Source organism: Saimiri boliviensis, chromosome 2, assembly GCF_048565385.1.
Source record: "Saimiri boliviensis isolate mSaiBol1 chromosome 2, mSaiBol1.pri, whole genome shotgun sequence".
In the NCBI taxonomy this organism is placed as follows: domain Eukaryota; kingdom Metazoa; phylum Chordata; class Mammalia; order Primates; family Cebidae; genus Saimiri; species Saimiri boliviensis.
Window position 1 is genome coordinate 86,844,617 of NC_133450.1, and position 18,574 is coordinate 86,863,190.

At 42.0% G+C, this 18,574-nt stretch overlaps 1 protein-coding gene across 1 annotated transcript in view; it reads right to left on the reverse strand.

Moving 5' to 3' along the window:
• The window catches only part of MYO1E (myosin IE), a 237,153-nt gene that overhangs the window by 126,535 nt on the left and 92,044 nt on the right, over positions 1-18,574 (reverse strand). The window contains exon 2 of the mRNA XM_003928985.4: positions 8,566-8,709. Within this exon, the coding sequence (XP_003929034.1) occupies positions 8,566-8,709 (144 nt within the window). The remainder of the gene's footprint in view (positions 1-8,565; positions 8,710-18,574) is intronic.

Sequence of the window (18,574 nt, forward strand, 5' to 3'; positions counted from 1 at the left end):
AACAGCCTCACTATAATTAAATGAAGTAATTATAAAATGCTCAGCAGTGTGCCTGAGCCTGGCACATAGTAGTGGCTTTTCCCTTAATATACCCTAAGGTGCATGTTTTATCATGGTAATATCTGAAGTTATGATGGACCTTTCAAGTGTGGCTTCTTAACATGACAGGTGCTGTTTCAGAGGCAATGGTTTGTTAGTTTCTATTAGACACAGTGTTAGTATTATTACTGAATATAAATCAATGTGAGACGGATCATATTATCAGATAATTTTTTTAAAGAAAATATTTTAAAATTATTGTGTATATACAAAGGAGAGCATGCAGGATTACTTGATTGTGATTTTACTACTCTTTGTCACTGACCAGAAAGATCTTCAGACTTGAAAGGGTTGAACATGAATTGCTATTAGGGAAGATGAGGTGGTTTTAAGACCAGTCCAGTGGTGTCCAGTTCTGGTCTAGGGGCAGGCCACAGAGCTGAGACAAAATGCTGATGAGATAGTGAGCCATGACTGAACATTACTGAAGAGTTATGGAAGCAGGGCCATGGAAAATGTATTCCCAATAGCCAAAGTCAGATGACGCCAATGATAGATTAGTGGCTTGCTTTGTTTGAGGTAAAATTTAGGACACATAAATGTACTGTTAAAATTATCAAGCAGGTAAGACGTCCATGATGCTATACCCAAGACTCGATAAGGGGGGATAAAACTAATCCAACACATCTACACTTACATCTTAACACCGAATAACAACCCTATTTTACTTCAGGTTGACTATGGCTTATCCAAAATGCTTTTTTCAGATTTTGGAACGATTGCATTACAATCACCAGTTTAGCATCCCTAACCCCAAAATCCAAAATCTGAAATGCTCTGATGAGCATCAAGTCAATATCAAAACATTTCAAACTTTGCAGCATTTCAAATTTGGAATTTTTAGAGTAAGTTTACTTAACGTGTACAGGCAAACTGAGGCATGGAGAAATTTTAAAAGTTACTTAAGGTCACAAACTATCAGTGGCAGAGCTATGATTCAAACTCAGGCACTCTGGATCCTGAGCCCAGACTCTTAATCAACAAGCTATAGTGTCTAAGATAAGCAGGTACTGTTGTGTTAGTGTTATTATTCTTGGTAGCCACATTTACCAAATAAAAATACAGTATACCTAGTTAAATTGGAAAGTCTTTCAAACAAGAATTTTTTTTTAAGTATTCTTCCTATGTCCCAATTAAGTATGTTCCCCAATAACATTCAGTACATACTTACAGTGAAAAGTACCTTGTTTATTGGAAATGCAAATTTAACCAGCACTCCTGAATTTTATCTGGCAACCTTAAACTGGAAGTTTAATGTAGGGTGAATGGGGGATTGAATTGGATAGCTTTAGGTCCTCTTCTAAGTAAGATTCTGTGATGGTTTGCATACTCCAAAACCTACTTCCCTTAGGTGTATTTTTCAAGTATCTTTTTCAAATGGTAAGGACCTCATCAAAACTGAATGAATGAGCTGTGTGCCTCCAGCCTGTAGTCCTGGCACTTTGGGAGGATGAGGCTGGTGGATCCCTTAAGCTCAGGAGTTTAAAACTAGCCTGGGCAATCTAGTAAGACCTCATCTTTACAATTTTTTTTTTTTTTTTTAAATTAGCCAGGCATGTTGGTGTGTGCCTGTAGTCCCAGCTACTCGGGAGGCTGAGGTGGGAGGATTGCTTCAGCCCAGCAGGTCGAGGTTGCAGTGAGCCTTGATCATGCCACAGCACTCCAGCCTGGGCAACAGAGCCAAACAATTAATGAATGAGGTAATAATGATTCTTATGGTAAACCCAGTTTTTAAGAAATACAACCATCTTCACGTCAGAAGAGGAAGATGTTTATTTCACGTCTACATCCATCCCTAGGGAAAAACAAACAGGAAAATAAGCTCTTTCCATGGAGGAGGGTACTCCTTCCCTCAGTTGTAAAGGGAATGTGGCTACTGCCACTTTATCCTAGATTACTGCACACAAAGAATAAATGGCTGCCCTCAGGACATCAGCCAAAGGTACCACCTCCCCACCAACCCCTTGGTTACCCAATAAATATGAATTCAGTTGCATATGAGCTCCTAAAGTAACTAACACTTTAAAAACTGTTAATCTGCTACATAAAGAGATAGATACCTCATAAATTCTTGATTTTTCCCTAAGTAGGTTACATATATTCTGATAAGGGCCTGGTTAAGGAGACATTACAAAAAAATTCCTTTTCTTAGAAGAGAAAAAAAACAAAACAAAAGACAAAAAATCAAAAACAAACAAAAAAAAATGCTTCCTTTGGACTATTCTAAGCCAATCCTGAATCAATGACTACGGTTGGAACGAAATGAAGAGGGAAATCTGTATCTGCTCCCTAAATTTATCAGTAGGGTTCTTGAGGGTAATATTATTTGAGAAGATACCTAAAAAGTAAAGTTTGGTTTAAAATGGTTGTTTCTGTTTTGGTGCTATAATCACAACACTGTGGGAGGCCAAGCAGGGTTATCGCTTGAGCTCAGAAGTTCGAGACCAGCCTAGGCAACATAGTGAGAGCCCGTCTCTCAAAAAATGGAAAAAAAAAAAAAAAATTTGTGAACACGGCGGTCTGTACATGTAGTTCCAGCTACCTGGGAGGCTGAGGTGGGCAGATCGCTTACGCCTAGCAGGGCAAGGCTGCAGTGAGCTGTGATTGTGCCACTGCTCTCCAGTCTAGGTGACAGAGCAAATAAAATAAGTACAATGAAATGGCTGTTTGTACAGAAAAACTAAACAAGAAAAACTGAGACAAGAGAATTTAATTTAAACAAAATAAACACCTTGTAGTTATTTCAGGTGAGAGTTTGAATACCTGTTTGTCTAAACAATTTTCACCTTTTCCACTTTGCTATGCCCGCAGAGGCCTCAGCTGTTTTGCAGAGATCTGTGCTCTCCTGCTGGTTTGAATAATTCCAACAATGCTCACTCCCACTCCTTATTACATAATTCAGGTGTGCCTCTGGGAAAAGCCATTGCGATCTTTGTCCCTACCCACATAATCCTTGGTGGTGAAGGTGTGGCCTAGGGTTAATTTTCAAAATGCCTGAAGATATGAAGCTATGACACCAAAAAGCAGGAAAAAAATAAAGCAAATGCCAATTATTTAAAAGACTCCAGGAGACAGAAGGGACCCAAAATATCTTTAATTGATGGGTTCCTGAATGCCTGTCCATGGATCTACAAGTTTTCATTGACCTGCAGCAGGAATGACAAAAAAAGAAACAACACACTAAATTTTTCATGAAGCTTAATTTAGCAATATAAAGAAACTGTCCTTTATTCTTAGATTATTTCCCCTCTACGTTTTGGTGTAAAAATATTCTTTCTTCTATGAAATGTGATGGTAGGACAACTTTCAAATGTTTGTTTTTAGCAGTCTTATTAGGCAATGCTAAGAGTCAAACTTTTAAAATCTATTTTAATAGTGAATTTCCCAAAACCACCTACGCTGGTCAAGTGGACTTCCCCAGGTTCATCACTGTGGTGGCACAGAGAGGTAAGGTGACTTGCCCAGAGTCACGTGGAGAATGGGTGGGCTGCAACTTGAGGCTTTGGCTCCAGCCCAGCACCTGTCTTGCTATATAGCACGCTGCCCCTCCAGTGAACTGGATGCCAGGGGCCAGACCTCACTCGGAACAGCTACGCAGCTTTGAACTCGAGTGAGTCTGGCACAAATGTCTGGACTCCTAATTCAAGGATTAAAAAGGCCAAACACACTTGAGTGCGGTCTTTGAATAAAAACAAGTTTGGAGAAAGTTGGCCCAAATGAGCATGGAGTACTTTGCACAGGAACTCTTGTCGTCAGTCAAGTGGCCAGAAACGCTCTCTCCCCACGCACAATAGAGAACACTGTCACGTTTCCCTCATATAGCTTACAATGTAATTGTAAGAAGTGTGGCAACATTAATGACAAACAGATGGCAAATTAAGTCTTCTTTGTCATAGGACAAATAACTTAAAAATATGGAGTTTTATTGGCAAACAATGTCAGCATTTTCTAAGCGGATTTTTATTTTTCCTAATGTAGAAAAAAATGTGCATTCAGCCTGAATGCATTAGCAATTGATTGCTCCAAATGCTGACCTTCAATACAAGACAATGAGCTGGAATTAGATCTAGAAGGGATAAAGTGAGCAATTTTATAACTGAATGTGAAATCAAGTCTCTTCTTGTCTTAACAATTAAACATAGGAGAGGAAAAAACCCAACTCTTATTTATAGTAATGCCATTCTATTACAATATTCCCTTAACATTGCAGTGTTAAAGGATGCTTTTACCTTAGCAGAGCAAGATCTGCAGCTATACTCCTCGTATTATTTCATAAACATCCATCAAGCTTCCTCAAAGCCAAAAGCTACTCTGTGGTAATGACAGAAAGCACACTTAGACCGGGCTTTCCATATATTGAGTGGGTAGAGAGTTCTAAAACATAAAATCATTAGTGGTCAAGTAACTCATTTCCTTGGTAGAACACATGATTAGTCAGTCATTAATTCAAAGGCGCAAAAACAGCTCTCTCTGTGGGAGTCATTTAAAAACTATATTGTCTGAATTTAAAAAGCAAGTCTTAACAGTCAACAAATTGTCAACGAATACTTAATACAGTGCACCATGCCAAAAATTATATAGGAAACCAAGAAATACATGAGGCAGGATGATGCCATTTGGGTTAAAATTGGCAAGAAAGCACACATATATGTACGGCCACATGTGGTTAAACTGAAAGCTCTACACCAAGACATTAATAAGAACTAACCTCTGGTGCTGGGTTCTGGGTGACTTTGGTATTTTCCTTTTTGCTTGACTCCATGTTATGAGCCATGGTAAATGACTATGTATTGCTTTAAAGGGTTTTTATGTGTTGCTTTTTGAAGAAGATATACAAGACACAGTCCCTGCTTCTGGTATTTTGGGAGTCAACAATCCTGATGGGGAGGAGTGAGGGAGACTGGACCTAGGAGGGACTGACTACAGATATCATTTGTTTCTTTTCTTACCCAGCTTATCAAAAGCCATACTTTCATATTTACAATGCAGTAAGTTGAGCCGACATTCCACGAACATTCCAAAATGGAATTTGTTCAACTACTAGCACTCAGTGGAAATGAAGACTTCTATAGGCTTGTCAATCCTCCATTTATAACGGTTTCTGTGGCAAAATGCATTTTAATTTCCAATACATAACTTTACAGTTGAATTTTTGGAAAATTATTCAGAAATATGGGAAGCACTTAATGCTTGCCTTGGTGTATGGAAGTAATAACTCACGCTTACTGCTTACTTGCTGCATGCTTTATTTCATTTCACCCTACAGCAGCCTCACGTGAGAGATTTTATTATTACTCCCATTTTACAGATATGGAAACCAAAGCACAGAGATCACAAAACTTATTGAGGTCAATAATAAACAGAGCAAAGTTTGAAGCCAGACAGTCCAGGTCCACATCCTGCCACCCAGCTCCTTCTAATCAATTACCTGCCAGTTTTCATGTGCTGTGGGTGTGGCACATAGAAGTGATTAAAAAGTTTTGATGGTGGTAAGTCCAGATAGAGTGAACATATTTCAGTATTATGATATAACATAAAAACTCACAACTGAGGCTAGGCGCGGTGGCTCAAGCCCGTAATCCCAGCACTTTGGGAGGCCGAGGCGGGTGGATCACGAGGTCAAGAGATCGAGACCATCCTGGTCAACATGGTGAAACCCCGTCTCTACTAAAAACACAAAAAATTATCTGGGCATGGTGGCGCGTGCCTGTAATCCCAGCTACTCAGGAGGCTGAGGCAGGAGAATTGCCTGAACCCAGGAGGCGGAGGTTGCGGCGAGCCGAGATCGCGCCATTGCACTCCAGCCTGGGTAACAAGAGCGAAACTCCATCTCAAAAAAACAAAAAACAAAAAACAAAAACTCACAACTGAACATAACTGCTTTCATACAAGTAAATTAAAGGAAGCCCTGCACAGGTATCTGGAGCAAAAGTCAACAAATTTTTTCTGCAAAGGGCCAGAAAGTAAATATTTGAGATTTTGCAGAGTCTGTTACAACTACTTAGCTCTACTACTGTAGTGTGAAAACAACCAGAGACAATAACTAAACAAATGAGCATGGTCATGTTTGAACACAACTGCTGTTAAAACAATGCTGGTGGGAAGGTTTTGTCAGCCATAGGTCGCCACCCTGATCCACAAGTTACATAAGTAAATAATAATGTAATGTGTTATTTCAAAATTGCTGAGTGTAGATGTTAAATGTTTACACCACACACAGTAAGTATGTGAAGAGCTGGGTATGTTAATTAGCTTGACTTTATTATTCCAAAATGCATATACATATTAAAATATCACATTGTTGGGCAGGGTGGCTCACACCTATAGTCCTAGCACTTCACAAGGCCTAGGCAGGTGGATTGCTTGAGCTCAGGATTTGAGACCACCCTGAGCAACATGGTGAAACCTTATCTCTACAAAAAATACAAAAAATTAGCCAGGCATCGTGGTATGTGCCTGAAGTCTAGCTACTCGGGAACTAGACTGAGGTGGGAAGATCACCTGAGCCCAGGAAGCAGAGGCTGCAGTGAGCTGAGATTGTGCCACTACACTCCAGCCTGGGTGACAGAGGGAGACCCTGTCTTTAAAAAATAAATAAATAAAAATGACATTATATCCCACAACTGTATACGATTACTCTTTGCTATTTAAAAAAAAAATAACTTTGGAAGGCCAAGGAGGGCGGATCCATGAGGTCAGGAGATCGAGACCATCCTGGCTTACCTGGTGAAACCCCATCTCTAAAAAAGTAAAAATAAAATTAAATAATAAAAATAAAATAAATTTACTTATTTATTTATTTAATTTATTTATTTTGAGATGGAGTCTCGCTCTGTCTCCCAGGCTGTAGTACAGTGGCACAATCTTGGCTCACTACAACCTCTGCCTCCCAGGTTCAAGCAATTCTCCTGCCTCAGCCTCCCAAGTAACCCAGACTATAGGCATACTCCACCATACCCCACTAATTTTGCATTTTCAGCAGAGATGGGGTTTTGTCATGTTGGCCAGCCTGGTCTCAAACTCCTGACCTCAAGTGACCCACCCACCTCAGTCTCCCAAAGTGCTGTAAAAATAAAATAAAATTTTAAAATGATGCTATTATAATGTAGCCAGTAAATCCAACTACATCTGTTAATTCTTGAAAGCAGAGGTTAGAGGTTTAACTACACAGATATTGATACAATTCCCTTATAGTAAATAAGAAACAGCAGAGTACTGGTCAGAATGGTGCAAATGCTTTGGAAAAATGCTGTTAATTATTTAATAGTATTGTTTGCTAAATTCCTGTCAAGTTGAACCCCCTATTTACCAGCGATGGGATAGGTAGTCCCTGCAAAAGTTATTATTGCATAGGTTCCAGAGCTTTTAGCAACAGTCAAACAGTCTAAGTAATCATAGTATGCCACTCGTGTGAAAACTATTCCTCCTCAAGCTTTTCCGGTTAAATTTCTAAGATGTATATTGCATCAGTGGCAAAGACTCCACTTTTTAATAGGTCATCCATGACACCATACTTTCAGAAGACACCGTCAGCATCAAAGGTAAACTTTTTGGCACTATTACACAGATTTAACACAGAGCTTTGCATGTCCATGACTAACTGTGACAATCGTTTCACTAGTGTATCTTTATATTGGTGCATCAAACAAAACTCTTCAATCCTATAGGAACTTAAGCAAATATCACAGTTGCCTGTTGATAATGAAGTCAACACATATTTGAATCAAATTTCCATTCTGCATTTTTTAAAGCTCTATAAAAAATGGCATCTGGCAATCTAAAATTAAAACATAAAGAACAACTCAAGAATGTCAGGCATTCTCAACAGTTGATCTTTGCTTCTCACATTTCCTTTAGTATACAATAAAATGCAGAAAAACTGGCAAAAATTTTAAGCCTTTTAAGTCCAGACTTAAATGTTTCTGCTTTGTAATCAGGCCACATGATTGGTAGAACTCTTTGCAAACCAGGACTTCTTCTAGGAAGAGCAGAGGTTTTAGATACCACGTGCATGACTAGAGCATGTCAAAGGGACAGTATTATGGATTAAAACAGATAAATACTGGTTGCATCTTTACTTTGTGAAATGCCAGAAGAATAATCTGGCACCATCTTTGCCCTTTGCACAGCCAGAACTCAGTGATATAAACATACCAAACCTCATTCTGAGATGCTGAAAATGATGTGCGCACATAGCATCCATCCAGACTTTCAGATGGCTCTTTTCTCAAGCCAGGAATAAAGTCCCAAGTTCAATTTTTATTTTTATTTTTTATAATAGAGACAGGGTCTCCCTGCATTGCCCAGGATGGTCTGGAACTCCTGGGTTCAAGCAATCCTCCTGCCTCAGCCTCCCAAACTGCTGGGATTGCACAGGTGAGCCACTGCACCCAGCATAAAGCCACAATTTAACTATGGACATCATAGTACCACTGAGAAAGGTCCAAAGAAGCCCATAAAGGATACAAAAATGTAGTCGTCCATGTATCTCTTCTTCAGATTCTCCACGATGGAGTTCTCCGAGATCTTGGAGAGCAGCACCATGTCATCCACACCACTGTGCTTGACATTGTGGCTTTGCCAGTGGTACCGGTAGGCACCTTTGCTTCCCTGAGAACATAAAACACACAATTAGTAGGATAGTTTATCTTCCCCTGTAGTAACAAAGAGAAAATACTGCTAATTTCCCAAATACAATGTCCTAGATTGAGCAGTGCAGAGAAAGGTTCTGCAACCAGTCAGATGAGGATTCAGGTTCCAGCTCTGGCACCTACAGACTAAGTAAAGTGGGGGAACGTCTCTGAAGCTCACTGTGTCACTGAAGGTTCTGTTTTCTCACTTGCAAAATGGGAGACAGACCCAATTCATAAAGTTGTCGTAAGGATTAAATAAAATAACCCGTGCGACGTGCTCAACAGTGTCAGGAATAGAGAACAACACAGGGTCAGTGGTCTCTGATGTCTGCTTCCATCACACTGTTTTGTCGAGTTTGCCTGTGAAAATCAGCAATGACATAGAAACTTCCTAGTCTTATTTTGCAAAAATTATAGGACATAACCCACAAGTGAAAAGAATATGTACCACACGACTGTGTCACACGGTTGTAATTTCTCAAGTTATCTAAATTACTTTCCGTTCATAAACTTACCACTGTCATACGTGCCATACTGGCCTTCTATAGTCAAAAGATAGGCTACATTTTTATGACTGATTACTGATCTACCAACGAGGATGTAGACAGGACTCACAAAACGAGATCACGGAACACACCCTGGAGAGGAAGACCTCACCCCCGTGTGGGCCCCTTGGGTAGATGAAGCTGTGGCCCTTATCTATGTATGGGATCCAGCTTAACATCGGCGGCGGCCTCTGAGCACTCTGTGGCCTGCAGGGCTTCCTTTCATTTGGCATTTCTGTAGTGGGGTCCCCCACGTGTTGAGCTCTGTGCCAAGTTCTTGTGGCACACTTGGGGAGCTTAAAGTCCCATGAAGACACCTAGATAATGACGGAACAAAGTGATTCATGAGCGCTTAGGGAGTTGAGCACTTGGGAGCTCAAAGTCCTTTGAAGGATACCTAAATAATGACGGAACAAAGTGATTCACTCATCAGTAGCAGTCAACATAAACACACATAAAATGGGTGTTCCAGGAGTGAAGGGTGGGCCACTTTGTCCTGGGAGAGGCAGAAGAACTGTCCTCCCAGAAAAGGAGCCATGTGAAGTAAGTCGAAGCTATTTAGAATTTGCCGAAGGAGACCAGAGGAAGGAAGGACATAAATTATTATCTACATTTATCAAGCAAAAAAGCTAATAAGTACAGAGTAATGGCAAATATGACAAGACAATATTGGAAAATCCTCCTTTGCCTTTAAACACTTGCATTCTACCGGGAGTGTCGCCAGTGAGTAAGTGCAGTGGGCACTGAACTGAGTGAGACTCGCCCCCGCCCCCGCCCTGCTCACTGCTTGGGGGAGTATGAATGAAGGAGAAAAAAATTCTGAATAAGGGTATCTACAAAGGCCAACTGCTCAGACATCAAAACTAGGATGAAAAAAGGATGAACCAGGCTTTTTGAGAGGAAAAGATAGAAACAAGATGCAAGCCATTTCAAATTTTATTTTAAAAATTCATTACATGGCTTACTTTTTTTCCTATGGGAAATACAGATCCTTTGCTAAGCACAAGTTCTAAGAGGCCCTGGGAAAAACCATCTTTTAAAATCAGCCAAGATGGGGCTACCATAGGAAAAGTGTACTGTGTGATGGGTTCCCACTCTGGAAAGGGGTTCTGGAAGGCTTCCCGCCTGTGCTGCCTTGCAGAGGAAACCTCTCTATATCTGGCATTCTCAGAACCACATCGATTCTACAAAATTACCTCAGACCTCACCACTCCTTCTTCCTCTTGTGGCAAAGCAGAAAGAGAAAAAAGCGTTGGCCACAGCGTGACTCACTAGATTTCCATTGAATGCCCATGGTCTGCTTCCAACCACGTAATTCCCAGTGATTCCTCCTCTCCTCAACTCCCCACCTTTTTCAGCTTTCTGGGCACCCACAGATACTCTGCACAGAAAACTAAGGTTCTAGAGTAACCAGCCCGCAGGTTGGTTGGTTGATTTTTAACCGTCAGAGATACCTAAAAAGGTACCACAGTGGAACAAAACACAAAGGCTATTAAAAAATGCTTCTTCAACTTCTGTAAGGGACAAGAAACAGAAAAGCTCTGTGTCGTGCTGTGTATATTTGTACTGATCCACAGAAACTGCCTTCCCAGCATAACCCCAAGTCTGTCTCAATATCAAACCCAAAGGTCTTTTCTCTGCCTCTGCACAGAAACACATTCCTGACTGCCCCACTTCAGAGGCTGTTTTCTCCTCTTTCTCATGGTAGTTATTCCCTAGAAGAACTACACTCAGGGTGGAGTTCACTGATCCTCATGGTTCCAAGTATCACTTGACACTGAAGATTCCTAGCTCCAGTCTCCAGTATTCAAAGAGGACTCATTTTCCAGTCTGCTATCTACAAAAAGGCGACAGTGGTGACAATATGCAAAGCAATGAGTTATTTGATTTGTGGAGGGTGTTCTACTTACGACTGCCACCAATCCTAGAAGAGAGGGGTTAATATTCCCACGCCACTTAGGAGGAAACAGATCTCCCAACTAGCAAGTAGCAAAGGCAAGATGCGAACTAAAGATTCCATGACTATGGATGCATCCAAACACGTTTTCTTCACAGTCTCATGAATGAATGACTTACTGGATATTTCTGTTAAGTTTAACATGACCACAGAATGACAGACTGTCTCCAAAACAAAATGTCTCATTAAAAGACCTACAGCCGGGTGCAGTGGCTCACGCCTGTAATCCTAGCACTTTGGGAGGCTGAGGTGAGTGGATCACCTGAGGTCAGGAGTTCAAGACCAGCCTTGCCATTATGGTGAAACCCCTACCTTTAAAAAAAAAAAAAAAAAAACATACAATTTTTATTCATGACCACCTCCTTTTAGCATTAAAGATTAAAACATTTATGTTATTTTTGATTTGATGCATTTTTTTTTTGAGGCGGAGTTTCGCTCTTGTTACCCAGGCTGGAGTGCAATGGCGCGATCTCGGCTCACCGCAACCTCCGCCTCCTGGGTTCAGGCAATTCTCCTGCCTCAGCCTCCTGAGTAGCTGGGATTACAGGCACGTGCCACCATGCCCAGCTAATGTTTTGTATTTTTAGTAGAGATGGGGTTTCACCATGTTGACCAGGATGGTCTCGATCTCTCGACCTCGTGATCCACCCGCCTCGGCCTCCCAAAGTGCTGGGATTACAGGCTTGAGCCACCGCGCCTGGCTAGATTTGATGCATTTTTTATATCCAACTAGTCATACATGAGTTTCTCTCTCTCCTCTCCCCTACCCCGCAACTACTGTCTCCCTTCCCCTCCCTCTCCCTCCCTCTGCCAGATAATTACAGTTACATATGTGAACTCATTCAACCTTCACAACCACCTCCCCTCATACTACATAATTACTATCTCTATTTTGCTGCTGAAAAAACCTGTGAACTGCCCAAGGTTTTCTAACGATAACTTCTGTCTTTAGTGACCACTCCTCACTATGCATTTCTTCTCCCCAGTCCCCCAAATACCCACCCAGATGAGGTAAAGGGAGGGAGGGAAGAGCATGGAGGTGGGAGCAACTCAGAGCCTTTGGGAGAAGCTGACCTGTCCAGATTGTCAAGGACAAGGTCAGAATCCTGCCTGGCGAGGTGGATCGATGAAAGCTGGGCTAGGGCTGAGCTGGAAAGCTCTTAACAGAGAGCGGTAACGTTATCAGGAAAGCTGGAAACCAAACATGGATGTGCAGGCTCTCAAGCCCAGCCTGGGAAGCTGAAAAATTCCCCACACTAAAACAAACACCATTTCCTGTGGCTGAGTAGGGGACAACAGAGTTTAATACTAGTGTGACTTGTCCAGGACACATAGCCTCTGCACGCAGCTGCTGAATCCCAGGAGTAAGCGGGCGGTGTGGTGGGTGGTGTGGTGGGGCATTGTTACCATGCTCCACCTTACAAACTTGTTCTGCGGCTGGGCACCGTGGCTCACACCTGTAATCCCAGCACTTTGGGAGGCCAAGGCGGGCGGAACACGAGGTCAAGAGATCAAGACCATCCTGGCTAACATGGTGAATCCCTGTCTCTGCTAAAAAACACAAAAATTAGCTGGATGTGGTGGTGCATGTCCGTAGTCCTAGCTACTCTGGAGGCTGAGGCAGGAAAATTGCTTGAACCCAGGAGGTAGAGGTTGCAGTGGGCTGAGATTTGTGCCACTGCACTCCAGCCTGGCACCTGGTGACAGAGTGAGACTCTGTCAAAAAAAATAATAATAATAAAAGAAAGAAAGTTGTTCTAAGACAGAAACGACTGCCCAGAATTGTGACCACACCCACTAGGGCTCTGGAGCAACTGACCCTTTGCATTTGTTCTGCCCCTCATTTCTTCCTCTACCCCAGCTGAGAGGCAGTGGCAGGTCTGACTGCCATGTGTGCCGGGAGAAGGACAGCAGAGATGGTTCCTCATCGGTGTGATGACAGTCATTCTCTGCAGAGGACAGAGGCACTGTTTGTCAGGCTACTACCTCTCAAGACTCTCGAGTGAGCATTTTTGAGTAACTCCCTTTTGCTTACCCCACTGAAGATGGTACCATTTTAAACAGGTGGATACTCAGCAAGGCATTTCATTTTCCAGCAGCTCCACGCTGTACAAAGGGAGGAGGGTAGTGGCAGCCGTGCCAGCTAAGACGTGAACATAGTAATAACAATAATGAAAAGTTATTCTTAGCCTTGACTCTCCCTCCAAATTATGAGGGGGAAATTTCCATTAGATAGGGGGCAGACACTCTTAGATCCACGTTCAATTTCTAAGGATGATGTAGTTTATTAAAAAGCAGTTGATTCATGTACAAGTTCTGGAATGTAGGGTATGCCTGTATCCACCTAATAGCCTGGTTTGTTGCTAACGTTTAATAGGTGGCCCCCAAACACAAGAGTCCCTCACACAGAGGAAGAACTCGGCTTTGAGGCTCGGCATCTCAGCTGGCTGATTCCCTGATCAATTTTTTTTAAAAGTGGAACCTCACTAACTGGTGTGTGTTTATCAGGGTGGGGACCAGGAAGAGCAAAGGTGAATCAGCACACACAGGCAGGATTATCCTCTCCTGAAAGTCCACCTTCACTGCCCAGGAGACAGCCCCAGGGTAGCCCTGGCCTGACACAGCAGCAGTTCTGCAAACACTTCACTAGTGTCCTAGGGAGCACTGTTCTTTGATTCATCTGGGAGAGAGGAGGATTTCGCCATATACTGGGTGACCACCGTCTTCAAGTGCCTTCAAATGCCCAGAAAAGGGATGCAATGAAGCGTGTTGTGTAAATACAAGGGCCCTGTACAGGGCAGTGGGGAGGAGGTGACCATCAAGACTCTTACATACCTCTAGAAAGAGTATACTGTACAGTATTTCTAGGTAGCAATTTGGAAATTGGTACTGAAATTTTAGACAGAAGATCAATATATAAACACAGTTAACTAAATAAAAATCAAAGTCTCAGCCTTTTTGAGCTGGCAACCGTATTTTTTAGGAATGTACCTCAAGATAGGCCTGCAAAAGGATGCCAAGATACATGTGCAAGGTTGTTCACTGTAGCCAAGTTTGTAATAAGGAAACGCAAGCATCATTAAGGGACTGATTAGAATACAAAACAGTCTGCAAGGAGTTCTTTGCAGCCATTAAAGGAACTTGCACGTATTGACGTAGAAAGAGCTTCAAGATACTGTTTCATTGAAAGAGTAATCAATATGTGGAATAAATATGGAATTATTGCATTTGTGTAATTTTTAAAAAAAGGCTTGTGTGCTATAATTGTTTTGTTGGTACCTCTGGGGAGAAAACCTGAAGTTTTAAAAGAAGGGTAACTTTTACTTTCCATTTTAGACCTTTCTGTACAGTTTACTTTTTTTTTTTTTTTTGAGATGGAGTCTTGCTCTGATGCCAGCTTGGAGTGCAGTGGCACCATCTCAGATCACTGCAATCTCTGCCTCTCGGTTCAAGCGATTCTCTTGTCTCAGCCTCCCGAGTAGCTGAGATTACAGGCACGCGCCACACACAGCTAATTTTTGTATTTTTAATGGAGACAGGGTTTCACCATGTTGGTCAGGATGGTCTGGATCTTCTGACCTTGTGATCCTCCTGCCTCGGCCTCCCAAAGTGCCAGGATTACAGGCCCTGCTCTTTGGTGAGCCACCACACCCTGCCACAGTTTACATTTTTTTTACTAACACATACATGTGTTAGTAAAATTTTGAAATAAACAGAAACATCCATACAATTGAACATTTTCCGGGGTTCTGTCGGGCACTGATCAGGCTCTCAAAGTCAAAAGCGAGGACTGTAATAAGACAGGATTCTGTGCTATGTTCAGGTTTGAAAGGTGTTTGGAAGATGCTATCTGGACAGTAGGACAGTGTTATGTTTGGATCATTTCCCTGGCCCATGAGCACAATAGGAGAGCGTCTGATTTCAGAAAACCTGGGACTAGAATGTCCCCAGTGTTATAAGTGGATCATCCTGAGAAGCAGATAAACCATATTCTTCTAGTGAACAATGGATAATGGGTAACACTCGCCTGCAGTCAACCTGAGCTTGTTTTTTAACAGAATTTTTCTGTCTCCATGAGTAATAACAGGAAAGAAACTACCTGTTACACCTGACGTTTTAATTTTAAGACATTCTGGAATTCTACATTTTACATTTCGGCCATTTTTTCTGGACTGAAACACTTATTTCCATTGCAAATGATGAAAGATCAACCAAAAATATTTGTCTGTCTACTACATACAAGGCACTGGGCTTGCAAACTGGTCTACAAACCAGCATCGGGCTTGCACTTTATTTCAACTTTATGGAATTTAAACCCCGAATACTTTGGTGATGGGAAGATGTGTTTCTGAAGCAAGTACGTGTGTGCTGGACTTCAATGCACAGAGTACATACAATACAAGGAAAAAGTGTTTGTGGAACAGTGCATGGGGACAGGACAGTCAGTAGCCAACAAACCACTCTCATCCCCTTAGACCACTAGGTAATTGGAACTAACATTTACTGAAACTAGAAATAGGTGCCAATGCTTTTTACATAATAATCTCTAATTCTCACAACACTTGCAAGACACAAGTATTGTAATTGCTGCACTATTTTACAAATGGAAAAACTGAAGCCTGGGATCCTATTGTTGCCTTTGCTTGGAGTGGATGGGAAAGTGCACTGCGGGGTTGGCATGTGAGGCTGGGGGCATGGAATACTCAATGAATATGGAGTATGTGCTTATTCACAAAGTTTCATCCATTTAAATATAGGTGACTCTGCCACAAATTCAATATTTGCGTACATTTTCACACACGTCGTCTCCCTTACTCCCTGAGACTTGACACAGGGATTTCTGACTTCCATTTCTTTGCTCTTTCTGCTACATCAGAGCTCCCTTCCAATACCACTCTCAAGCCCAAGAGTAGACACTGGCTCCAGGTCTACTATGGATCCAATGATCTTTTAGTCGGGTATGTCTGTAATCAACCTTTCCAGAAGAGTTACCCATCCACTGGAGAACCGTTCTACTGCTAGAGCAAACATATAATGTATAATTCTACCTGGGACACTTTTGATGCAGAATACAGTGCTGTTAATAAAGCTGGAGCAAGAGGCATAAACTCGGAGTGTCTCAGGCTGCAAGGTTGCATCTATGACCAACTTGATCTCAGAAAAGCCAAGGACAACTCTTGAAGACTAGCCCTCCCAGCCAAGACCCTGTGCACACCAATCACTCAACCTCTCGGGGCCTGCCCTTTCCTCAGCAGAAGGCGGTTCATAACACTACACTGTCCCCTCCGCCATTGGGATGATCAAATAAGACCATCAAACCACTCCCCAATCCTTTCAGGGGTAGAGCTGGTTTTACATGATGACATGGTCCAAAGCACGGAGGGTGCACATCAAGCTGGTAACATTAGTTAAATGAGTTAGAAGAGAGAGGAAAAATAAGGTTTGTAAAAAAGAAAAAGAAGCCGGGCTCAGTGGCTCACGCCTGTACTCTCAACATTTGGGAGGCCGAGGCTGGCTGATCACCTGAGGTCGGGTGTTTGAGACCAGTCTGGCCGACACGGTGAAACCCTGTCTTTACTAAAAGTACAAAAATTAGCCGGGTGTGCTGGCAGGTGCCTGTAATCCCACCTACTCAGGAGACTGAGGCAAGAAAATTGCTAGAACCTGAGAAGCAGGGGTTTCAGTGAGCTGAGATTGTGCAACCACATTCCAGCCTGGCCTGGGCTGCAGAGTGAGACGAGAGTAAGATGAGAGTGAGACGAGAGAGAGACAAAGAGAGAGAAAGAGAGAGAGAGAGAGAGAGAGAGAGAGAGAAAGGGGGAAAGAAAGAAAGATAGGTAACAAGGGATGGTAAGGAGCCCTAATTTTGTTTTAATTCAATGTATGACAGTATTTACACGCACTATCTCTGTACAAAAATACAGTTGTTAAAATGTGGTTGTTTAGGGCCAGGCATAGTGGCTCACGCCAATAATTCCAGAACTTTGGGAGGCTAAGGTGGGCAGATCACGAGGTCAGGAGATCGAGACCGTCCTGGGCCAACATGGAGAAACCCGTCGCTACTAAAAAAATACAAAAAAAATTAGCTGGGCGTAGTGCTGCGTGCCTGTAGTCTCAGCTACTCAGGAGGCTGAGGCAGGAGAACTGCTTAAACCCAGGAGGCGGAGATTGCAGTGAGCTGAGATCGAGCCACTTCACTATAGCCTGGGTGACAGTACGAGACTCTGTCTCGAAAAAAAAAAAAAAAAAGTGATTATCTCTAAGTGTACTTTCTGTGTGGTTTTATTTTTCTACTGAGTATGTATGTGTAAAATACAGACACAGAGCAGTTTTCATTGTGAAAAAAATTAGATAAAATAGGAAAATGGACGTGAAAGTACGTTGCAAAGCAGAATGAAATACATAAATGTCTGACCACTGTTTTCCATATTTTTTATGATTTCATGTCAACTCAGTATTCCATTCTTGCTGTTTATTCCAGCTTGCAGATATAGCAAACTCTTTAACAATAGGCTCCCAGAAGAAACAGACACAACAGATTTCTATTACTTTCTCTGCCTGAAATGTCAATCTCAAAAGGATCATTTTCTATATCAATGCACACTTCAAAGATAAGATGTTGTAAATGAGCAGTTAATGTATTCCATTAACTATAAGATGCATTTTTTTTCACATCTTAACATTCTGAAATTAGGATGCCTTATAATCAGCTGGGTGTGGTGGCTCACGCCTGTAATCCCAGCACTTTGGAAGGCTGAGGTTGGCGGAGGAGTTGAGGTTGGAAGTTTAAGACCAGCCTGGTGAACATGGTGAAACCCTGTCTCTACCAAAAATACAAAATTAGCCAGGCGTGATGGTACACGCCTATAATCCCAGCTATTCAGGAGGCTGAGACAGGGAAACTACTTGAACCTGGGAGGCAGAGGTTGCAGTGAGGTGAGATTGCATCATTGCTCTCCAGCCTGGACAACAAGAGTAGAACTCTGTCTCCAAAAAAAAAAGTCTTTCATCAATGATATGTCATAGCTTAACCGGCAGTGCAGTTTTGTGTGTGTGTGTGTGTGGTTTTTTTTCAAACAGTAAAGAAAATAATGATGCTCCTTTTATAACTAGTAGCATCTTAGATGTGATGAATTATGGCACCTGACATTTATTAAGGGCCAGGTACTCTTCTAAGCACTGCAAATATCACATTTAACACTGCAGATTAAAAAATACCGTACAAATTTTGATGATTCTGGAAGCACTGCACCAAATACTAATCTCAAGTCAGGAACTGGGTAGTGGCTTTACTGGTGAGGATGATGATCACCCAGTCTTAGAGTGTGTTTTGGAAATTT